Source organism: Nelumbo lutea, chromosome 8 (assembly GCF_056320005.1).
Source record: "Nelumbo lutea isolate HS-2025 chromosome 8, American lotus-T2T, whole genome shotgun sequence".
Lineage (NCBI taxonomy): Eukaryota > Viridiplantae > Streptophyta > Magnoliopsida > Proteales > Nelumbonaceae > Nelumbo > Nelumbo lutea.
The window spans coordinates 12,211,894-12,236,013 of NC_142691.1; the positions used below are offsets into that span (position 1 = coordinate 12,211,894).

The following is a 24,120-nucleotide window of genomic DNA, read 5'->3' on the forward strand; positions in this document are numbered from 1 at the left end:
CTCTCTCTCTCTCTCTCTCTTCCACTCTCCATGAATCATTACATTGTATCAGAGCAGGTTTTCTGGGCTGTAAAAGACCTACGATGCCTCCTGTTTTGAGCAAGGTTTCCCTCTTAAAAAATCTTGGATGTGGAAGACAGGGAAACCCTAGTAGGTTACTGGCGGAAACCCTAGCAGATTTCTGGCGGCACTTCTTGCGTTTTTTCCTTGGTCATAATACCAAGGAAACCCTAGTTGGAGAAGGGCGATGCTGAGACAGACTCCCTTCCTTCTCTGTTCGATGCTGTGAAGTTGATTTCAGGTTAGCACCTTTGTACAAGTGCTGAACAGGTGTGTTCTTTGTGTCTGTCTTCTTTGGCCGATGATGTGTAGGGTTTATTCCTTGGTTATATATATATTGGTTTGGATGTTGGATTGTTAGACTGTATGAACTGCAGTCAGACTGATAGTAATGTCTGCCTTGGTTGTGTTGAACTGATTACCGAGCTGGTTTAATGACTGAAGTTGTGTGGTGTTTGGACTGTTTTTCAGCAGTATCCGATGGCAAACTATGAATCAACTTCATTGGGGGTTACACCAACCCGCAACGCAGCGGGTATGGGAGGTGAAAACATGATTTTTCCCATGCCAATTACCCCTTTAAATGGTCTGAACTACCTGGAGTGGGTTAAGAGCGTAAAACTCTATGTAACGACAAGGGGTAAAGCTGGTTACATTAATGGAAGGGTGAAAGAACCCAAGGGTGAGACAACTGAACATGATAGGTGGGACCAATATAACAATATGGTTTATCAGGTTGAATCTTTAACCTGGTTACTTTATGTGGGCAGACACCGCTAGTAAGATCTGGGAACATGCCAAAACTACCTATTCTGAGCAAAGGCATTATGCCTAGGTTTACCAGTTACAAGCTAAATATTCAACCTGTAAACAGGGAAACCGTAGCTTGTCTTCATATTATTGAGCCCTTACCTCCATATGGAAAGAATTGGATCATTATCAGGCTATAAAGTGGAAACATGATGATGATGCTAAGGCCTACAGGAAGCTGGTTTCTCAACAATGTGTGTTTGCCTTCTTGTTGGGACTGAACCCTGGATATGAACCGTTGAGGGTTCAGATACTAGGAAGCAAAGAGTTGCCGACGGTTCACGTTCAATTGGAACAAAGCAGGCGGAATGTAATGGTTACAGCTAAGGGGGAGCAACAAGTTGCTTTGGCTGCAATGAATAATAACTCCACGGGGAAGAAAAGTGACACTAAGAAGATTGATGATAAAGATAAGTTGTTCTGTACCCACTGTTGGCGTTCACGACATACACGTGACACTTGTTGGGACATCCACGGGAAACCCAAGTGGACAGTGAAGAATCAAGAACAGGGTAAAGGTCAAGGTCAGAAGAAAATGAACACAGCTCAGAATGCAGCACATGTGGCAACCTAAGATACTCAGGTTGCCGGTAGTACCCGGGACCACCCTAATAGGTCTGACCCCAAGGAAGATATAATGAATTCCTTCAGAGAGCACTTAGAATCTTATGGTAGGGCTTTGCGACAAATGGACAACTCAGTCACTGGTACTCCCTCTACTTCATTTGCATCTACTTCAGGTAATACGGCTTCTACATTCCATGTCACTCCCACGGATTCCCCTTGGATCATTGACTCAGGGGCCTCTAACCACATGACCGGTAAGCCGAACTTGTTTCAGTCTTATAGCCTTTTGTCAGGAAGGGATAGAGTGAAACTTGCAGATGGTTCTTTTTCCTCCATTGCAGGCCAAGGATCAATATCTTTTCCCCATGGCCTTAACCTGAATTGTGTATTGCATGTCCCTCAACTTCCTATAAATTTGCTTTCAATTAGTAGCATTACAAGCTCTTTAAACTGTAGTGTAACCTTTTTTGCTGACTCATGTGTTTTTCAGGACCTAACTTCTGGGAGGACAATTGGTAGAGGGAGCCTAGTGGATGGTCTCTACATTCTTGACAACAAAACTGGTCTCTCGGTGACATCCTCAGAGTCACATAGTCAGTCAAATAAGAGTCAATTTTTTTTTTGTGGCATAGTCGTTTAGGTCATGCTTCTTTCAAAATAATAAAGTCTTTGTTTCCGGTTTTATTAAGTCATGTTCAGTGTCAGAGTTCCAGTGTCAAACGTGTCAGTTGAGCAAACAATGTAGAACAACTTTTCATTCAAGTAATAAAAGATCAAATGTTCATTTTCATGTTCTGTATTCTGATGTATGGGGGCTTACCAATGTAATCTCTGAGGGCGGATATAAGTACTTTATCACATTGATCGATGATTACTCTCGCTATACATGGGTAATTCCTATGCGTAGTAGAGACGAAGTTCCAAAGATTATGAAAGACTTCCAGAAGATGGTATTTACGTAGTTCCATGTTGAAATACAGATCTTCCAATCCGACAATGCAAAAGAATACTTCCATGGGGAGCTCAATGAGTTTTTTGTCTCCCATGGCTCTATTCATAGGAGCTCATGCGCTAGAACACCACAACAAAATGGTGTTGCAGAAAGAAAAAACAGACACCTCCTTGAGGTAGCTTGCGGGATGATGTTACACATCAATGTTCCAGAAAAGTTTTGGGTGGATGCTATACTTGCAACTGCTTATGTCATCAATCGCATGCCCTCCAAAGTGTTGAACTACATGGCCCCTCATCAGTTATTGTATCCTTAGTCTCTATTTTCCATTCCCATGAGAGTCTTTGGTCGTCATGCCTTTGTCTCCATCTCGAGGTAAGTTAGACCCTCGGTCCATTGCTTGTGTCTTTCTAGGGTATCCCTCATCTCAAAAAGGGTATCGGTGTGTAGAGAACACTGATGTGGGCCCCACTGCAATGGTTTCCATTGTGTTCATAGGACATCATTATTTGTTTCAGTTATAGTAATGTTAGTTTGAGTCAATTTGCTAATTCAGCTATTATTTATTTCAGTTTTATTTACTTTCTTTATTATGTAAGTATCAAGGGCTGATGTGTCCTTTCATCATGTACTAAACATAAACCTATAAATATTAAGAGAGTGGCGGCGGCAGATCAATTAGAATCTGTCCCTCCTTTCAGCAACTTGTGTTCTCTTGCTTCTCTTCTATTCTCTCCTTTTTCTCTCATCTTCTCTTTTGTTTTACAAACCTAAAACCTTTTAGGATTCAAGACTGATTACAGTCTTGATCTTCTACTTGGTATCAGAGCCTATCTAGGGCTTCTCATGTGTATCTAGTCCAGCCGACCACATGAGAACTAGCTAGGGCTGGAAGTCTTGAAGAAGTTTTTCGGCGGCTGAATCTTGGAAATTACCAGGAGAGGTTCGCAGCAGTTGAAGACTTGCCGCAGCCTGCAGAGAGTTGGTAATCAGGAAGAGGCAGCGAAGGTTAGGGTTCAGGTATCCCTAGAAGACAGTACACCGAAGGCAGGTAATCAGTAAGTAAGTTTGTTTCTTTACTGATTTTTAGAGATTGCAATCAGCCGAGATAGGTTGGACCTATCTAGAAAGAGGGGCCGAACTGTGTTCAAGTTTGCTCTAGGGTTTGGCTTGCCGAACTGTGATTAAGTTTGTCTAGGGTTTGATTGTTGGGCCGAACCCTCCTCTTCAAAGGGGATTAGTTTTTAGGGTTTCACAGTGCCCTACGACAAGTCCCACTGGTGCGGACTGTTTGGAGAGTGCAGCTGAGCACTTTAGTGATTTCAGATCACTAATTTTCTTCAAACCTACAGTTGAAACCCTATTTTTGCTCTCATAGAAGTGGGCCCCACAGTAGTGATTTCAGAGAACAACATCTCAGATTGATAGGCGATTGATTTTAGATCAGTTTTGTGTTGGTATTCCTGATCTGATTAGACCAGGTTCAGATCACATCAATTTTGTGTTGGTATTTCTGATAGGATCAGATCAGTTTTGGATCAGCTTTCAGACTTACTTCCTTGACTCTGTTTTCTGGTATAATTGCTCTAACAGTTTGTAGCCACTGAATCTTGATCAAAGATGGAGTTCAAGGGTCAGGGAGATAGTAGTTTTGGAAACCACAGCTATGGTAATGTATCTGAAACCGGGTTTCAGATTACAACTATGAGATTTGATGGGTCAAATTATTTGGAGTGGGCACAATCAGCCATGATGGCTATTGGAGGAAGGGAAAAACTGGGTTATCTCTTGGGAGATGTGAAAGAACCTTCCAAGGGGGACCCAATATACACCAAGTGGGTTCAAGAGAACTATTTAGTTATGGCATGGCTGTGTAATTCCATGCAGCCACATATCAGCTGAAATTACTTATGGGCAAAGACAACCAAAGAAATATGGGATGTTGTGAAAGAAACCTATTCCCAACCCCTTAATGTTGCCAGAGCCTATGAACTGAAGTGTGAGGTGAACAGCCTTAAATAAGGAGAGAAGCCAGTTTCTGTCTACTTCTCTACTTTGAAATCCTTGTGGCATGAGATTGACCATCTGGAGACCCTTGAGTGGGAGAGTCCCAAAGATGCACAGACTCACAGAAAACAAGTTGAGACAAATAGGGTATTTGAGTTTCTGGTTGATTTGAATTCAGAATATGACATTGTGCGACAATAGATATTGACAAGAGATAGTGTGACCCTTTCTCAAGCATACTCCTTGGTGCATAGTGAAGAGACCAGGAGGAAAGTTATGATGCAGCCTCAGCCTTCTTTCCCAACCTTGACAACTATTAAACCCAAGCCAGGGGGTGACTCAGAAAGGGACCGGAAGAAGGAGGATAAATGGGATCTGGTATGTGAACATTGCAAGAAACCCAAGCACACAAAAGATACTTGTTGGAAGCTACATCCTCACTTGGTCCGAGCAAAACTGAGAAATAAGAAGGGTAATGCTCATATGGCAGTGAACAATGATTCAACATCCTCATCAGGTACATCCCTGGAGACTTTAGCTGCTGTTCGGGCTGCCCTCATACAGTTGGAAAAAGGAAGTTGGAAGTTCAGCTCAGCCATCCCAGTCCCCATAAGCTCCTGCTACATCTGCATTTGCACATTCAGGTACTCGAGCCTCAGCTTACCATGCTTCAGCTCCAAGTAATACTGATCACTACTGGATAATAGATTCAGGTGCATCTGACCATATGACTAGCTTGCCATCTTTGTTTACTTCTTATCACTTGTCCTCTGGCCGAGATAGAGTATCCATTGCTGATGGCTCTCTTGTTCCCATTTCGGGCAAGGGGGACATCAAGTTATCGGACACTATCTCTTTATCTTCTGTTTTGCATGTTCCTAAGCTTGATACCAACCTCCTTTCAGTTAGTAGTATTACCAAACACATGAACTGTTCAGTAACATTTTTCCCTGACCGATGTGTTTTTCAGGATTTGGAGACGAGGAAGGTGATTGGAACTGGCCGTGAGACGAACGGGATCTATCTGCTTGGAGAGAGTACCCGACGGGGAGAGTCAGTGGATAAGAAGTCTTTTGTTTCCCAGTTTGTGAGTTCGGTTATGCTTTGGCATAATCGATTAGGTCATTTGTCTTTTAAGTCTTTGAAGAGTCTATTTCCTGCTTTATTTGAGTCTGTTGAGCTATCAGAGTTGAGGTGTGAGAGTTGTGAGCTTGCCAAACATTGTAGAACCTCTTATTCTTTAAGTAATAAAAGGAGTAATTCCTCTTTTGATATTGTGCATACTGATGTTTGGGGGCCATATGATATCTCTTCTGTGGGTGGGTACAGATATTTTCTACTGTTTGTTGATGACCATACTCGGTTTTCTTGGGTATATCTTATGCGTTCTCGGGATGAGGTTCCTGCTCTGACCCAAAACTTCCATCAGATGACTCTCACTCAGTTTGGAACTAAAATCAAAGTCCTCAGATCTGATAATGCAAAGGAATACTTTGCTCAACCATTGACCTCCTACCTTTGTGGCCATGGAGTTATTCACCAGAGCACTTGCCCTTATACACCACAGCAGAACGACGTTGCCGAAAGGAAGAATATGCATATCTTGGAGGTGGCTAGAAGCATTATGTTTACCTCCAATGTACCTATTCGCTTCTGGGGTGATGCTATCCTCACGGCAATTTATCTCATTAATCGAGTTCCTTCCCGGGTCCTTGATATGAGAACCCCCTTTTCCCTTCTTTACCCAGACAAGGAGTTGTTCATTGTTCCCCTTAAAACCTTTGGTTGTACTTGTTTCGTCCAGCTTCTCGGGCCTCATCATTCCAAGTTTGACCCTAAGGCCTCCAAATGCATTTTCCTTGGTTATGCACAAACTCAAAAGGGTTATTGCTGCTATGATCCGGTTTCAGGGAAACGGTTTGTCTCTATGGATGTCACCTTCTTTGAGGAGACACCCTATTATCCTAGGGTTTCTCCTCAGGGGGAGAGCAGTAAAAGTGGGGCTGTTTTGAGTTTCTTTCCTCAGGGGGAGAGCAGTGAGAGTGGAAGTGGGGCTGTTTTGAGCAGTGAGAGTGGTAGTGGGGCTGTTTTGAGTTCCTTTCCTCAGGGGGAGAGCAGTGAGAGTGGAAGTGGGGCTGTTCCTTTACCTATTCCACTGGGTAATGAATGTTGTAGTGGTGAGGGTGGTCAGAGGGAGCCGGAGTTGAGAGTCTATCACAGGCGATACAGGTAGGTTGATCCTAGTCTTCGGCAGTCCCGGCCAGCTCCAGTTCCTTCTGCGGCTCCAGATCCAGAGCCTACTGAGATACCTCTCGCTGTTGCCACTTCCCCTTCTGTGGATGACCTTGATCTCCCTATTGCCATTCGCAAAGGGAAACGACATTGCACCACTTCTACAGCTCACAACATCTCACAGTTCCTATCCTATGATCGTCTATCACCATCTTACCGGTCCTATCTCACTTCCATTGCCGATGTCCCTATTCCAAGAACAGTGCAAGAAGCTTTATCGGTTCCAGAATGGAAAGATGCAATGCAAGTCGAAATGGATGCCCTGTTGAAGAATAATACCTGGACACTGGTTGACCCACCAAAAGGAAAGAAACCGGTGGGATGGAGATGGGTATTCACAGTGAAGCATAATGCTGATGGCTCTATTGAGAGGTACAAAGCCCGACTGGTTGCAAAGGGATTCACTCAGACTTATGGTATAGACTATTTGGAGACCTTTGCCCCAATAGCCAAGATGACCACCATTCGAGTTTTGTTATCCCTTGCAGCAAATCATTCTTGGCCCCTGTTTCAAATGGATGTTAAAAATGCCTTTCTGAATGGAGACTTACAAGAAGAGGTTTACATGCAGTTGCCTCCTGGATTCTGTGATACAGAGACAGGTAAGAAGGTTTGCCGACTGAACAAGGCATTGTATGGTTTGAAGCAGTCACCTAGAGCCTGGTTTGATAGGTTTAGATTAGCCCTTGGAAGGTTTGGTTATGTACAGGCCGAGTCAGATCATACACTATTCATCAAAAGGATGGAGTCCTCTCTGACACTACTTGCAGTATATGTAGATGATATTGTGGTGACAGGAAATGACAGTCATGAGATTGAGTCTCTCAAGCAGCTCCTTCATCAAGAGTTTGAGGTAAAAGATCTTGGTGCACTACGGTATTTTTTGGGTATTGAGGTTGCTAGATCCAAGCAGGGGATTTTTATCTCTTAGAGAAAATATGTTCTAGATCTGTTGGCGGAAACTGGAAAGCTGGGTGTTAAGCCGGCCGATACACCCATTGAACAAAATCACAAGATTAGTGCAGAGGGTGGGGACCCTCTTGAGGACACAGTTATGTTCCAACGGTTGGTTGGAAAGCTTCTATATCTCTGTCTCACTTGGCCGGATATCAGCTATGCAGTTAGTGTTGTCAACCAGTACATGCACTCCCCTAGAACTTCTCATCTTCTTGCGGCAGAACGAATATTAGCATACTTGAAGAGATGCCCGGGTAAAGGTATATTACTCAAGAACAATAATCACATGAGGGTGAAAGTCTATACAGATGCCGATTGGGCTGGAAGTGTTGATGACAGAAGGTCTACCTCTGGATATTGTGCCCTTGTGGGAGGTAACCTTGTCTCTTGGAGGAGTAAGAAGCAGAGTGTTGTTTCCCGCTCCAGTGCTGAAGCGGAATATAGGTCAATGGCTAACGGAGTGGCTGAAATCTTATGGCTGAGGTCACTACTTGAAGAGTTGGGTATTGCCTATGAAAAGCCCTTAATGTTGTATTGTGATAATCAGGCAGCTATTAATATAACCCACAACCTAGTGCAGCATGACAAAACTAAACATATCGAAGTTGATCGACATTTTGTGCGAGAAAGAGTTATATCACAAGAAGTGTGTCTTCCGTACATCACATTCAATATGCAGCTCGCGGATATCCTCACCAAGGCTGTATCAAGGAAGAAGTTAGAGACAGACCTATCCAAGTTGGGCATGATAGATATCTACTCCCAACTTGAGGGGGAGTGTAGAGAACACTGATGTGGGCCCCACTGCAATGGTCCCCACTGTGTTCGTAGGACAACAATATTTGTTTCAGTTATAGTAATGTCAGTTTGAGTCAGTTTGCTAATTCAGCTTTTATTTATTTCAGTTTTATTTACTTTCTTTATTATGTAACTATCAAGGGCAGATGTGTCCGTTCATCATGTACTAAACATAAACCTATAAATATTAAGAGAGTGGCAGCGGCAGATAAGTTAGAATCTGTCCCTCCTTTCAGCAACTTGTGTTCTCTTGCTTCTCTTCTATTCTCTCATTTTTCTCTCATCTTCTCTTCTGTTTTACAAACCTAACACCTTTTAGGTATCAAGACTAATTACAGTCTTGATCTTCTACTCGGTGCTTTGATCCTGTTAGTCGTAAGTTCTTTGTGTCTATGGATGTGTCCTTTTTTGAGTTTGAGCCATTTTTCCCTGCTTTTCCTTAGGGGGAGAGTAGTAGTGTGGAAGAGGAGAAGCAGGTCCATGTATCTCTTCTTTCTATTCCGGACCTTGCTCTCTTCCGTGTCTTCCAACGTACACGTCGTAGAGATCATCGATGTGATAGAGATATGGAGCAGCCAAACACTGAGCAATCGACACCATTAGACTCCCAGGAGGTAAGTCCACTCCCTAACCCTACTCCTACTGTGGATGACCTTGACATTCCTATTGCCCAACGAAAGGGAGTTAGGTCATGCACTACCAAACACCCCATTATCCATTTTGTCTCCTATGATTACATTTCCCCCTCATACTGAGCCTTCCTATCGGTAGTTGATTGCATCCCTGTTCCCAGAAATGTTGTAGAAGCCTTAAAATGCCCTGAATGGACAAATGCCATGAAGGAGGAGATTAATGCTCTTCACTAAAATCAAACTTGGGAGTTGGTGGATCTTCCAAAGGGGAATGATCCCGTGAGGTGTAAATGGGTTTTCACGGTCAAGCATAAGGCAGACAGAACAGTTGAAAGGTACAAAGCAAGATTAGTAGCCAAAGGGTACACACAAGTATATGGGGTTGACTATGATGAGACTTTTGCTCCAGTAGCTAAGATGAACTCATTAGGGTTATCCTGTTCTTAGCTGCTAATCTTGGCTGGGAATTGCATCAACTGGGCATAAAGAATGCTTTTTTGAATGTTGACTTAGAAGAGGAAGTATACATGGTTCAATCCCTGGGTTCTGTGCCAAGGGAAGTGAAAATAAGGTGTGCAAGCTGCGAAAGTCACTTTATGGCTTAAAACAGTCTCCCAGAGCCTAGTTCAGTAAATTTCACATGGCAGTTCAACAGATGGGCTTCAAACAATGTCAGTCTGATCATACACTTTTTGTGAAGAGATGTTAGGAACAGGTTGCTGTATTGATAGTGTATGTGGATGATATCATCATTACAGGAAGTTGGAGCTCAGAGATATAGAACTTGAAACAATTCCTTGCATCTAAATTTGAAGTGAAAGATCTAGGTCCCCTGAAGTATTTCCTTGGGATTGAAGTTGCTCACTCAGAAAAGGGTATCTGTATCTCTCAAAGGAAATGCACCCTTGATCTATTACAGGATACAGGCAAATTAGGTGCAAGGTCAGCAGATACTCCCATGGATGTTGACCATAAGTTAGGTGACTGTGTTGGTGAACCTCTGAAAGATGTGAAACAGTTCCAAAGGTTAGTGGGAAAGCTGATTTATTTGTCCATGACCCATCCAGACATTGCCTATTCCGTTGGGGTCCTAAGCCAGTTCATGCACTCTCCTAAGAAACCACACATGGTGGAAGTCTTTACAGATGCTGATTGGGTAGGAGCTATGGATGATAGAAAGTCCACAAGTGGGTATTGCACATTTTTGGGAGGAAATCTAGTGACCTGGAAAAGCAAGAAACAAAGTGTGGTAGCAAGGTCAAGCGCTGAAGCTGAATGTAGAGCTATGGCACATGGGGTGGCTGAAGTCCTTTGGCTAAAGAATCTTCTAGCGGAGCTTGGAGTTGTTGTTCATAGTCCTAGGTCCCTTTACTGTGACAACAAGGCTACAATAAACATCGCCAGCAACCCTGTCCTACATGAGAGGACCAAACACATTGAGGTGGACAAACACTTCATAAGGGAAAAATTAGAAAAATAGGAGATTTGCATCCCTTATGTCAACTCCAAGGAACAACTTGCTGATGTCCTCACAAAGGGGCTTCCATACTCGTGGCACAATGAGTTATGTGACAAGTTGGGCATGATAGATGTATTCAGCCCAACTTGAGGGGGAGTGTTGTAAGGCTTATTTAATTGTTACTTGATAGTTGCTGTTAGTAGGCTGACTTCTTAAGATACTGTCAGTTAGTTACTTGTCTTCTTTTCTTATTAGTTTGGTTCTAGGGTGTGCCGCCAGGGGCATACTTGTAATTTTCATTCTTTTTATTAAGTTAATATAAATAGAAAACTGGCGGCTGCCAGTAGAACTTTTTTCCTCTCAATCTTATCTCCCTTTTTTTCTTCTCTTTCTCTCTCTCTTTCTCTCCCACTCTCCATGAATCATTACAGAAACTTTGTCTGGTTGACTATGTTTTCATAGGGCTGGATATGGACTGTTTGAATAAAAAACTATAATAAAAATTGAAATTTGAACAAAAAAACTACTTACTGAAATTAGGTTTTCAAGTTTAAGAATCTAAAGGTCAAATCAAAGAAGAAAGGGAATTATGGGGCTGAAGTTTTCCTTGAACAAGAACCAGCACAGGCCCAATATTTAGCAAGTACTGAATGGAACAACACAATGCCAAAATACCAAGCTTCACATGATCGTTAACCAACCGAATGGTTTTCAATGAAATATACTTTAATGTTTATCCCAAATCAAGGCCTCAACCATTTGATGGCCAATAAAACTGAACCCTATAGTCCAGCCCATTTTCTGAAATCATAGAGTTCACTGAAGATCATTTCTTCATGTGTGATCAATTAATTTAAACAAACATACAAATGATAGACTCTTTAGAATCTCTTCTCAATAAAGATTTTGCTCTTTTTTTATTTTTCACATCAGGAGGCTTATTTTGGTGCAAATTTAACAAATGATAGTGATGTATGTGGTGATCATTGGATAATTTTATGCTAATTTTCTTTTATAATTTTTAGCTGATGATGAACTGGACACTAAGATACCTACATTACAATAGCATCCTAACTTTCTCTTATTTTTTATTAATTTTTCATTTTCTAGATACAATTTTGGATGGAGTCACGGAAAAGAGAAGCTTGAATCTGGTAAACTTGGTAAGTTTTATATGCTTAAAAATCAAAAAACTTCCAAGAAGTAGATGCACTGCTTGATAATTTGTTTTTTTTGAGAAAATTTAACCAAGATTTATTGAGAATAAAAGGGGGGGGGGGGACAAGAGGAGATATACAAAACAGGGGGGGGGGGACCCCCTGCAAGTTACAAAGGCGGAAGCTTGTCGTTATACAGATGCTCCAAATACACCAAATTTAGCTTGGCCATCTGCAGTATGATTGTATTTCCTAGGAATCCAAACTAAGTTAACATTCAATCCATCCAAAGAATCCCAAGCTTCAGTCAGATAGTGATAAAGTCTCCAAGGGCCCCCTTTTTTGTCTCTTAACCATTTTATTGTATTTGCTGAATCACCTGCAATGATCAAATTCTGAATTCCCAAATTCTTAATTATCCTGGTTCCGGTGAGAGCAGCCATCACTTCAGCCTTTGTGGAGTCGGCCCAACCGATTGGGCCACTAAAAGTCCAGCAGATATTGCCCCTTTCGTCCTTTACTATACCACCAATACCTGCAAAGCCCGGATTGCCTAAGGCACAACCATCAAAATTAAGGGTTATCACACCTTCACTGATGGAAACGGTATGCCTCAAGGGAGTTTGCTGAGGATGAGGCAGAAACAGAAAGGGGTGAATATTTCTGATAATATCATTGACTGAAAGTCCTTTAAATAGATCTGAATTCACTGACCAAAGGATGCAAAGATAGGTAATATCTGAGATTAACTCCTCCAAGGTTCTGCTTTTATTGTCAAAAATACAGGTGTTTCTTTCATCCCAAACGCCCCACATTACTGCATGAGGCACTGATTGCCAAAAGACTTTACCCCTTTTGCTAAGCCCTATTCCTTGCCATTGATTCAAGTTGTCCATAATGTGTTTTGGAAAAGCCCAGCTGTACCCCGCCATATTCAAGAAATGGGACCATATCCTTTGAGTGAAGCTGCAATGAAGAAGGATGTGATCTGCAGATTCACCCTTGCTGAGACATAAAATACAAACATGAGGAGAAATGGAGCATCTTCCCAAAAGTTTTTTCTGAAGGAGATCACTAGTATTAACTTTCTGGAGACAGGCTTCCCATACAAAGAAGCAAATTTTTGAGGGGATGTGGCTGCACCAAATTTTCTTGTAAGGAAAAGAGGGATGCTGATCTTCAGCAGTCAAAGCCCTGAGCATAGACTTAGAAGAGAATTCGCCATTTGGGTGAAGGGTCCATATTCGGGTGTCAGAATGAGAGGGGGATATATAGGCATCTTTGAGGGTTTGGATTAAAGCTATTAAATCAGAGATTTCCGAGTCCCTTAGGGGTCTTCTGAGGTGAAGGTTTAAAGAATTCTCGGCGGACTGGTTTGGGAGGCAATCAGAAATAGAGGCTTCTTGGACAAGGGTGAGGTTAAACAGCCTAGGGAAAGAGGCATCCGGGGTAGAATCCCCCCACCAAAGATCTTTCCAGAATTTAATTTTAGAACCATTTCCCACTTTATATCTTATAAAAGGAAAGAAAGCAGTATGAATGGAACATATACCTTTCCAAGGATTGATGGCCTTTATCCTGTTCAAATGGAGATTGTAATCCCTCCCGCTTGTATTTTGTCCATATTTACTTGAGATGACAGCAGTCCAAAGAGCATTAGGTTCTTTCGGAAATCTCCAGACCATTTGCCTAGAAGATAGGAATTATTCTCTTTAAGCTGTCCAGTACCCAAACTGCCTTCCTCTTTTGGTCTGCTTACTTGTTTCCAGCTGACTAAATGTTTTCTCTTATCTCCACCACCTTCCCAAAGAAAATTCCTTTGAAGCTTCTCAATTTGATTTTTGACTTTGGTCGGAATCTGGAAGACGGAGAGAAAGTAGACCGGCAGATTTGATAAGGAGGCCTTTAAGAGAGTAAGCCTACCCCCTTTGGAGAGACAACACTTTTTCCAAGTCGATAGTTTCTTCTCACATTTCTCCAACACAAGACTCCAAAAGTTGAGGGATTTTGGATTCCCTCCAAGTGGCATCCAAGGTAGGTAATGGGGAGATTCTCCACTTTGCACCCCAATAAAGATTTGAAAATTTCTAGAAGATTCACTTCCACTGAGTTGATAGCCACAATACTGCTTTTGTAGAAATTAACTCTCATACCAGTGAGAATCTCGAAACATTCAATTACCATTTTAATGTTTGTGATGTTGGTTTTAGAGGCATCTAAGAATAGGATTATGTTGTTGGCGAAGTGTAAGTGAGAGATGTGAGGTTTATCCCTACCCACTTCAAAACCTTTCACCAAGTTGAAAAGAATTGACTTGTCAAAGAGATAATTAAATATATCCATCACCAAAGTGAAAAGTAAAGGGGAAAGAGGGCAACCTTGTCTTAGACCCCTGCTTGCCTTGAAATAACCTTTCGCTTCACCATTTATCAATACTGAAAACCATGGGGAGCCAATACAACCTTTAATCCACCTGATCTAGTTTCTCCCAAAATCTCTTAGCCTTAAGCAATCAAGAATGCAGTCCCAATCCACTTTGTCGTATGCCTTGTCAAGATCAAGTTTCACAAGGACCCCCAGGATCCCAGAGGAGCTACTTCATATTACCTTGCATTTATCCATAGTTAGGTGGTATACATATTTATCCTTGCACTGCTTGATAAAATCAAAGTCACAGTTTTCCAAAACATGAGGAGCTACTTCGTATACCTTGCATTTATCCATAGTTAGGTGGTATACATACAAATAATGATAAAGGAACATGACTGAGAGGATAAGGGTTGAGATTGTAGTCTGAGATCATTAGCATTTGGGATCCCAAAAGTAGTCCAGGTGTGATCAAATTTGAGGTTGGTGAAAGGGACTCTATATAGGAATTAATTTTGGGGGATGATGGTTATTCTGCAAGTCAATCCTTCCAATGTCCACCCCCTGTAATGCTTATCCAATGTTGTGGCAATAAAAGGCTTGGTCAGAATAACATCTTAGGGTTAGGGTTCGGTTTCTGACCATCTACTTGTGGTGGTTGGGCTGTACATGGGCCTTGATTGGGCTGTATCTGATGCCTGGTTCAATGCAGTTGAAATTCAGGCTTGAACTGTGTGGTCTGTCCAGGGTTGGGTAGATAATGTAGATATTGTTGCAGACAAATGGTTCTCTTTCAAGTATTTAAGAATATCATTTTTAAATAGGGGCAAATTGGTTATAGGGTAAGATCTGATGCATGAGTTATAGGGTGTGAATCTCAGAAAAATACCTATTAAGTTTTGCAGCTTTCCAAGTTTGTCCTTGGGAATTGTGCTTTAAAGCTGCATAGCTTTCCCAATCTGTTTACTATATGTGAATCCTATAATGTCCAAATAGATCAGTGAAAGAAGTTAGCATGGTTGGTAGAGATGATTGGATTCTGGATGTTGGTTGATACTGGACTTGTTGAGGAATTTATTTGGTTGAGGAAAGTGGCAGGAAATAGGAAGTGATACATAAATTTTAGGAAGAATATTTTGGAACAAGATGAAGTAGGATGAAATAGAAAACCATTCTTTTTTCTTTCTATCTCAGATGGTAGTAGAGGAAAAGTTGGGGACTAATTCTAGGTTTTAAGTTTCTTAAAAAGGGAATTTCAAATTTTCTTCATCTTTTTCTTTTAATTGTAATTTTAATGATAATGTTCAATCCATTATATGATTGTCATATATTATGTTTCTTTCTTCTCAAGTGGTACCTGTTTGATTTCTTCTTGCTTTTATGCAGATATATTGAAAGGCTCCTTCTATGCAAATCCAATATTAGATATACCAACAGCTGACACCTCCTTGATCCAACGGTAATAGTGGATAGAGCAAGTGCATGACTTTGTTCATTATGATGTTGCCAACAATTACACCCATGTTATTATTGATTTCCTGCAAAAACTTATTATAAATATACATAAGCCTTTCTATCTTATGTAAATAAAAAGTCAACAGTAGCTCTGAGACAAAATTTCATGTTCATGGTTTAAACATTTATTTAACATTCTCTCAGGTTTGGTTAATTGGTTATCCAACAACAGTGGCCTGGTTTTGGGTTTGTTTTTTCTTGTAAATCCTCTTTTAAATAAACAATCTTAGTTAGGTTTCCCTTTTCACCTGGTATTCCTCAATGAACCTTCTGAAACTTGATATAATGTGGAACTCCTATTTCCTTTGTTAGTCAAATATCTACATCAGCTAAAAGCTGCTTTTGCACCCACCTCCCCTTCTGGGAAAAAAGGAGTCAATTTTGTTCTGTCATTTGATATTTTTGATAGTCACCTTCTAAACTATGAGTGCAGCTGTGCAGTTAATTAGTGAAGTGAAAAAGTTAATGGTAGCAATTCCCCCCCCCCCCCCCCTTTCTTGTGCTTAGGTGTAGTTTTCTCTTTTCTGTTGTGTAGGTATCCATCGTACTGCCAGCCAAACATATGGCCTCGTAAAACTCTGCCAGAACTTGAATCAGGTATTTGATCTTCTAATTATCAGGATTCAATACATGTTTTCAGCATATGGGAAATCTTGTTTAGGGGATGTACCTACTGTAATGTTCATTTTGTTTAGCCGTTCAAGTGCTAAGTTCATGGTGAGACTGATTCTTTTTTTTTTTTTTACTATTAATGTCAGATATGCACACCAGGTACTAATATAAGCATTGTTATGGTATCATTGTTAATAGATTTCCTAAGCTCTGTTACCTAGATACTTCATAGTGGGTGTTGTATTATTTTAGAAACTTTTGTTGTGTAAGTTCTGTATCTGCATTTTGCACTGTATCTGTAGTATGCCTATGTTGTATCTGGGTAACATAGCTTTAGGTGCCATATGAATCATATGAACATAATATGTTAGTTTGAATCTTATCTGTATACAGAGTTTTGGATCAAATAATTCAGAGTGACAGATCTTAATGCAGTGAAGTGGAATGGGTGCTTAATTCTGTCAATGCAAATGGATCCTGCATTTTTTCTTTCTCCTCCCAAGTGTTTGTTATTTTATTTATTTCCATATTTCTAATATATTTTTGGAAAAATAAAATAAAATGCAACTTTCCTTTCATGTTGTTCTTTGGACAGTCGTGTTTTCTGGAGGTGGTTAACCAGTTCGGTTTTGGGAGATATTTTTGTTGCACATAGTTTTTCAGAAACTGTATATCAGAAATTTCATGTTCTGAAATAGTATTACTTGATGTCTCTTGTAGTACATTGTAATTCAAAGCTGTCTAACAAGGAAGTTATTGCTGATGTTGTAGCCTTCAAATCTCTTGGAAAGCTGATCTTTGATGTGGGATTGATGCTGGCTTATCATTGTGATAGATACGGTATTACCTTGTTACAACATTTGCAATTTTTTGTTGCCATAAAAGGAACATCTTGTAATGGGTTGAATTAATATTAAGTTATAGTGAAATTCTTTGGGCTTGGAGCCAATTGCAGTGGAATTGCAAAGCAACTCTTCCCTATTTTCATGTATTCAATGCTTACTTTTTTTTTTTGCTAAATAATAGATTTAACTAGTGATCAAATAGAGGGAATAAATAAAAATACAGCACCAGTAACTGTGATAACAGAATTGTGGTATTTGAAACATAAAATGTTTAAACACTTATAAAAAACGTAAAACATACAAAGAACCTCTAGCCCATTGTCCATGGATGAGGATAAAACCATCAAGGCACCTGCAAATGATTCTGGAATAGAAGAAACTGAAAACAAAATGAACCATCCCTAGATATTGGCTTCGATATAAAGTTGTTCTTGTTACTCCTTCCCTGGTGAGATTATCCACTGATACGTTGTTTTGATAAGATGTCATTGGCTACAAGGGTGAACCGGACTGCCTCTGATGCAACCAACCTCTATGTGAAGCCCCCCTTAACCCAAGCATGCTAAAAGGCCAGAGAGTGCACCAGCAAGATCCTGAAGTAGAGTCTCTGCCCCCAACTGGGCCTGAGTGCCCAACCATGGCTCATACATGATAACTCCTTTGGATTTGTGGAACTGGCAATCCAATCACAATACACCATGCATTGTTTCAATTGTTTTCATCCTCACAAGGTGCTTAAATGACAAGGCGGTTACTGATTGGCCCAGAATAACCATTGACTATATAGTATAGCATTCCAGCTTGCAATAAATAAGCAAGCTTCAATATGTTTTTTGAATGTCATCCTATATTTATCAGTTTACCTGAAGTTACTTTTGTGTTTTAGCTGCATTAATAATATTGCAGCTCGAATGTATTTTCCTTTGTTCAATCTGCAATTTGGACTCTTCCTGACTATATTTTTCATAAACAGCGTCTAAAGGGATGACAAGGGATGATGATGAAGGCCTTGAGAAGATACTTATGCGTTCTCGCTGTCACAAAGGCCGTCTGCTTTATTATTTTCCAGCAGAGCAGAGGTATGTGGTTGTCTTCTGTGTAATGCAGTGAAGCAATGGCTAGTTGTTTTGTCCTCTCTAGTCGATGTGATGACTAATTGGTGCCTAGGTGCTGACTAGTCGATAAAAAAGACGATTCCAAATTTATGATATTAATGCAATCTCATAAATAAGCTAATATAGACTACAACTATGCAAGAAAAGAATGATACAAACGTTTAGTTTACAGTCTTTATTTTTTAAACAGAAAAGAGGTTAGTCTGGATAGGCTAGATCTACAGCCTTTATATTTCAAAGAAATATTGCAGCTTTGACTATTTTATATACCATCATCCAATCATGTTCCATCAGAAATATTTAAAACAACAGATGAATATAACAAAATGTAAACATATTCTATATTATTTTGAATAATTAGGTTGACTAGGTTGATTTGTCAACCTAGTCGATGCTTAGTCATCACAGGTGACCACATCATTAATATCTACTAACTACAGCGTGATGCAGTCAGTCTGGCCCTCAACTCGCTAGTCAGTTGACACTTTGATAAGTGATAAGTGATAACATGGGTCAAATGTTATGAGTGGCTATATGAAGGCAATGTTTCTAAAATTCCAGTTCATTGTCATGTTTTGGTGATCATGCGTTTTTTTTTTATCAGCACAAAGAGTAATTTATTAATGCTTGAAAAAAATTACAGATCCTTGTTACACAGTAGCCCAAATACATCAGAAACCAGAATGCCCGTCCTGATTACCATGTCTTGTCCAGATGCTGAAGTGAAGAGAGAGAGAGAGAGAGAGAGAGAGAGAGAGAGAGAGAGAGAGAGAGAGAGAGAGAGAGCAAGAACTGTTGCTGGCGGCACCAGCTTTTTTGGTATTTATTAGGGTGACCATAACATAACAGAAAGAGAGGGGAATTACAATAGTACCCTGCGACACTACTAGAAATAAAAACAAAGAAAAACAACTTATAAACAGCCTTTTAACACTTCCCCTCAAGTTGGGACATAGATGTCAATCATGCCCAACTTATCACATAGATCATTATGCTGTAAATGATGTAACCCTTTTGTGAAGATGTCCACAAGTTGATCTTCGGACCTGACATAGGAGATGCACACTTCCCCTTTGACAACATTTTCTTTAATAAAATGCTTGTTTACCTCAATGTGCTTGGTTTTATCATGCAGAACTGGGTTAGCAGCAATGTTTATGGCTGACTTGTCATCACAATATAAAGTCATATGTCCATCAACTGTAAATCCTAGCTCACTCAATAGATTTTTTTAGCTACATTATTTCAGCCACTCCATGAGACATTGCTCTATATTCAGCTTCAGCACTAGATTTGGCCACCACATTCTGCTTTTTTGCTTCTCCAAGTGACTAGGTTTCTTCCCACAAAGGTACAGTAGCTGTTGGTAGACTTCCTATCATCCAATTATCCTGCCCAATCTGCATCATACACTTCAATCTTCAAATGTCCGTGCTTTTGGAACAATAAACCTGCACCTGGGAATTTCTTAAGATATTTGAGAATTCTTTCAGCTACTTCAAGGTGGGTGCTCTTAGGGGCATGCGTGAATTGACTAAGAACACCCACTGCATAAGCAATGTTTGGCCAAGTCATGGAGAGATATAACAGTCTTCCTACAAGCATTTGAAATTGCTTCACATCTTTGATGAATTCACCTAGACAATCACTTAATTTGTGATTAGGATCAATAGGAGAATCAACGTGTTTCACTCCCAATTTTCCTATATCCTATAATAGATCTAGGACATACTTTTTCTGAGAAATGAAGATACCCTTTTGTGAGCGGTCAACTTTAATTCCAAGGAAGTATCTCAAAGGACCTAAATCTTTCACCTCAAATTGAGTAGCAAGAAATCCCTTCAATCTTTGAATCTCATCTTTCCAATCACCAGTGATAACTATATCATCAACATACACTATTAGGGCTGCAATTTTCCTTTCCCCTCTTTTCACAAACAATGTATGATCAGATTAACGTTGCTTGTATCTTTTTTGTTGTACAACTACATGGAACCTGCTTAACCAAGATCTTGGTGACTGTTTCAGGCCATATAATTAGGGATGTCCATGAAAAATTGAAAAACCGAACCGAATCGAGAAAACCAAATCGGAAAATGTTGTTAACCGAACCAATCAGTTCAGTTTTGGTTTGGTTTGGTATTTTTTAAAAACTGAAGGATCGGTTCAGTTTTTGGTTACCCTAGAAAAAAATCGACGGCTAACCGAACCGACCGGTATATGTTTATACGTATATTTTATATATATTTTAAATATATGTCACATCTTTTCTATATATTTTATATAAATATATATGCATTATATATAAATATATAATATTTTTAATAATCTATTTATAAATATATTATACATATTATATTTATAATATATTATATATAATATAATATTATACATATATTTATATAATATATATTATGAATATAAAAAACCGAAAAACCGAAACCAACAGACCGGTTAACTGGTGGTACCAGTTCGGTTTCGGTTTGGAGAAATTGAAAAACCGGTAGGACCGGTTCGGTTTGCAAAATGTGTCCATGGTTCGGTTAACCGAACCGTGGACACCCCTAGATATAATGACTTTTTTAACCTACATACCTTTTGTTCATTACCTTGAGCTCGAAAACCAGGGTGTTGTACCATGTACACTTCTTCAAGATCACCATTTAGAAATGCATTCTTGATATCCAATTGGTGAAGGTCCCAATTGAAGTTAGCAGCTAAAGAGAAGAGAACCCTAATGGAGTTGATCTTAGCAATTGGTGCAAAAGTTTTTGCATAATCCACCCCATATACTTGAGTGAACCCTTTTGCCACTAGATGAGCTTTATACCTTTCCATTGTGCCGTCAATCCTATGTTTCACTGTAAATACCCATTTACATCCATCTGGTTCTTTTCCCTCAGGAAGATTCACCAATTCCCATGTACCATTTTTATGTAATGCATTAATTTCTTCCTTCATTGCATCTGTCCATTCAGGCACTGAGAGAGCTTTTGCCACATTCTTAGGAGTAGGAATAGGAACACTGTCAATGGAAGAGAGGAATGCCCGAAAGGAAGGTGGAATGTTTTCATAGGAAACAAAATGGGAAATTGGGTGCTTAGTGGTGCAAGACCTAACACCCTTCCGGTGAGCACTAGGAAGGTCAAGATCATTAGCACTAGAGGTATCAATAGCAATAGGGTTAGGTATATCAATGGGAACTAAGGTACCTGGCTGGATAGGATCCGTCCCCGGAGAATTTGATGGCATTGGTGGTACGACTTCTAGATGCTCCATAGCTCATGAACTTGGTTGGCCTTTGTGACGATGACAGAAAACACGGAAGGGAGGAGGATTAGGTAGAAGAGGGTACTAAATCTAAGGTAGAGGAGGATTTTGAACCTGTTTGTCCTCATGCCTACACTCCCTCTGAGGAGAAATAGGAAAGAAAGGTTCACTCTAAAAAAAGGAGACATCCATGGAAACATGATATTTTTGAGAGACGGGATCAAAGCACTGGTATCCCTTCTGATTTGTAGGGTACCCCAAGAAGATGCAAGGAATAGCACGAGGATCCAATTTACCACAAATAGGTGACAAGTTTTGAACAAAGCAACGACAGCCAAGAACACAGAGAGGAATAGACAAAAGAGGAGCCTTGGAAAAGAGGAGCCTTGGAAAGCAGAAGCTGATGTGGGGCTTTGTACTATAACCATCGAGAGGGATGCGGTTAATGAGATAGGCAACACAAAGTATAGCTTCAAGCCAAAAACGTTTGGGGACATTCATATGAATCAATAATCCCTGAGCTACTTCAAGAAGATGGCGGTTCTTTCTTTCAGCAACACCATTTTGTTGTGGTGTTCGGACACAGGAGCTACGGTGGAGCGATCCATGTGAAGCAAAGAACTCCGTGAGATCATTATGGTAATATTCTTTGACATTATCAGATTGGAAGATTTGGATTTCAGTTTGAAATTGGGTGAAAATCATTCTTTGGAAATCTTGGATAATTTTTGGTACTTCATCCCTAGTTCACATGGGATATACCCATGTGTACCTAGAATAGTCATCAATAAAGGTAATAAAATACTTGTAGCTACTTTTAGATGGTGAAGTAACTAGGCCCCAAACATCAGAGTGAATGATATGAAAAGGAAATTCAGATTTATTATTCTTTGAAGAAAAGTGAGTTCTACAATGTTTATTCAATTGACAAGTTTGACATATCAACTTTGACACTGATTCTGACTTGAACAACAATGGAAACACAATCTTTAAGGAATCAAAGGATAAATGACCAAGACGACTGTGCCATAAATAGGCTTGACTCTTACTAGATTGACTCTTAGACTCTGTGCCTACAAGACTAGCCTTATTCTCCAGCAAGTAGACACCATCCACTATATGCCCTCTACCAATCATCTTCCCCAAGGCCAAATCCTGAATCACACAATAAGAAGGGAAGAAGGTTACTGAACAGTTTAAAGAATTGATTATACTACTAACAAAAAACAAATTAATAGGGATTTGAGGAACATGTGAAACATTAGAAAGGGTAAGGCCAAAAGGAAGAGAAATGGTTCCTCGACCAGCTATGGTAGAGAATGAACCATCAGCCAGTCTCACTTTGTCTTTTCCAGAGAGGAGATGATAGGTCTGAAAGTAAGTAGACTTACCAGCCATATGTTTTGACGCTCTAGAATCAATTAACCAAGGAGAGTCAGAGGAATGAGATGATACATAGAGAGCTGTGGCAGAATTACCTGATGTAGACGCATATGAAGTTGATGGAGGAGGAGCGTCCATCTGGCGAATTGCCCTACCATAAAGTTCTAAATGACCACGGAACGAATTAATGATGGCCTCCCTAGGGTTAGAACCAGAGGTGTATGTCTGAACTACAGTATTAGTCGGGGGCTGGTTCTCTTGAGTAGCCATGTTTGTTGTAGTGAATTTCCTTGAACCTTGCTGTCTTAACTTCTTATTCAGATCTGAACCCTGTTTCTTACTCAATTCCTGAGCCCATTTCGGCTTCCCATGAAGGTCCCAACATGTGTCACGAGTGTGTCGAGGCTTCTGGCAATGGGCACACCATAATTTTTCTTTTTTCATCCACCCTTTTTTGAGAGTCTCCCTTCCTAAAGAGATTTCCCCCACTTGTAACAACACTTCCTTTTGCTGCCAATACAACTGCATCTCCCCCAGAATTATTCATAAGATTTCTTCTACTTTCCTTTGACTGTACTAGAGCATATACCTCTTGGACAGATGGGAGATCCTTGATTCCTAGGATCTGTACTCTAACGGATTCATACATAGGGTTCAGGCCAAGGAGGAAGGCAAAGACTCTACTGTGAAACAAGAGACTTATATGCTTTGGCATCTTCATCACACTTCCAATCTACACTCTGATAATGATACAACTCTTTCCAGATGGAAGACAAGTCAGAGTAATACACAGAGAGACTCCTCTCCCCATGTTTTGCAAGTAGAGGATTCTGCCTGTAACTGATAGATTTTTGCATAGTGTCGCAATTCAGAGTAGTTTGACTTGGCTTGTTCCCAAATCTCATAAGCTGTTTCAGCCCACATAAAATTTCTTCTCACCTGAGGTTGCATAGACACTAAGAGCCATGACATTACCATGCTATTTTCCTGGTTCCATCTGTCATGCTCAGCATTTCCAGAATTGGGTTCTTTAATTGTTCCATTTATACATCCTATCTTTTCCCTTGAAGTAATGTATAACTTGATCCCCTTCGACCATTCTAAGTAATTGAGACCATCAAGAGGTATGGCAGCCATAGGGAAGGATAAATCCATACCCCCACTCAGTCCATTCTGCATTGAGGAAACACTAGAAGTGGCTGAATCTTCACTATTCATGATAGCTGGTTTAGATCACACTAGAAGTGATTGAATCTTCACTAAAAAAAACACAGTCCGACCTGTCCAACCTGTTTTCCCTTTTGCACACTGTATTATTTCTG

General features: G+C 40.2%; 1 protein-coding gene across 1 annotated transcript in view; it reads left to right on the forward strand.

Annotated features, from left to right (window-relative positions):
• The window catches only part of LOC148842756 (2-oxoglutarate (2OG) and Fe(II)-dependent oxygenase superfamily protein), a 59,428-nt gene that overhangs the window by 3,239 nt on the left and 32,069 nt on the right, over positions 1-24,120 (forward strand). Inside the window, exons 5-9 of the mRNA XM_088957260.1 lie at positions 11,645-11,697; positions 15,445-15,517; positions 16,109-16,170; positions 16,957-17,025; positions 18,004-18,109. Of these exons, the coding sequence (XP_088813386.1) occupies positions 11,645-11,697; positions 15,445-15,517; positions 16,109-16,170; positions 16,957-17,025; positions 18,004-18,109 (363 nt within the window). The remainder of the gene's footprint in view (positions 1-11,644; positions 11,698-15,444; positions 15,518-16,108; positions 16,171-16,956; positions 17,026-18,003; positions 18,110-24,120) is intronic.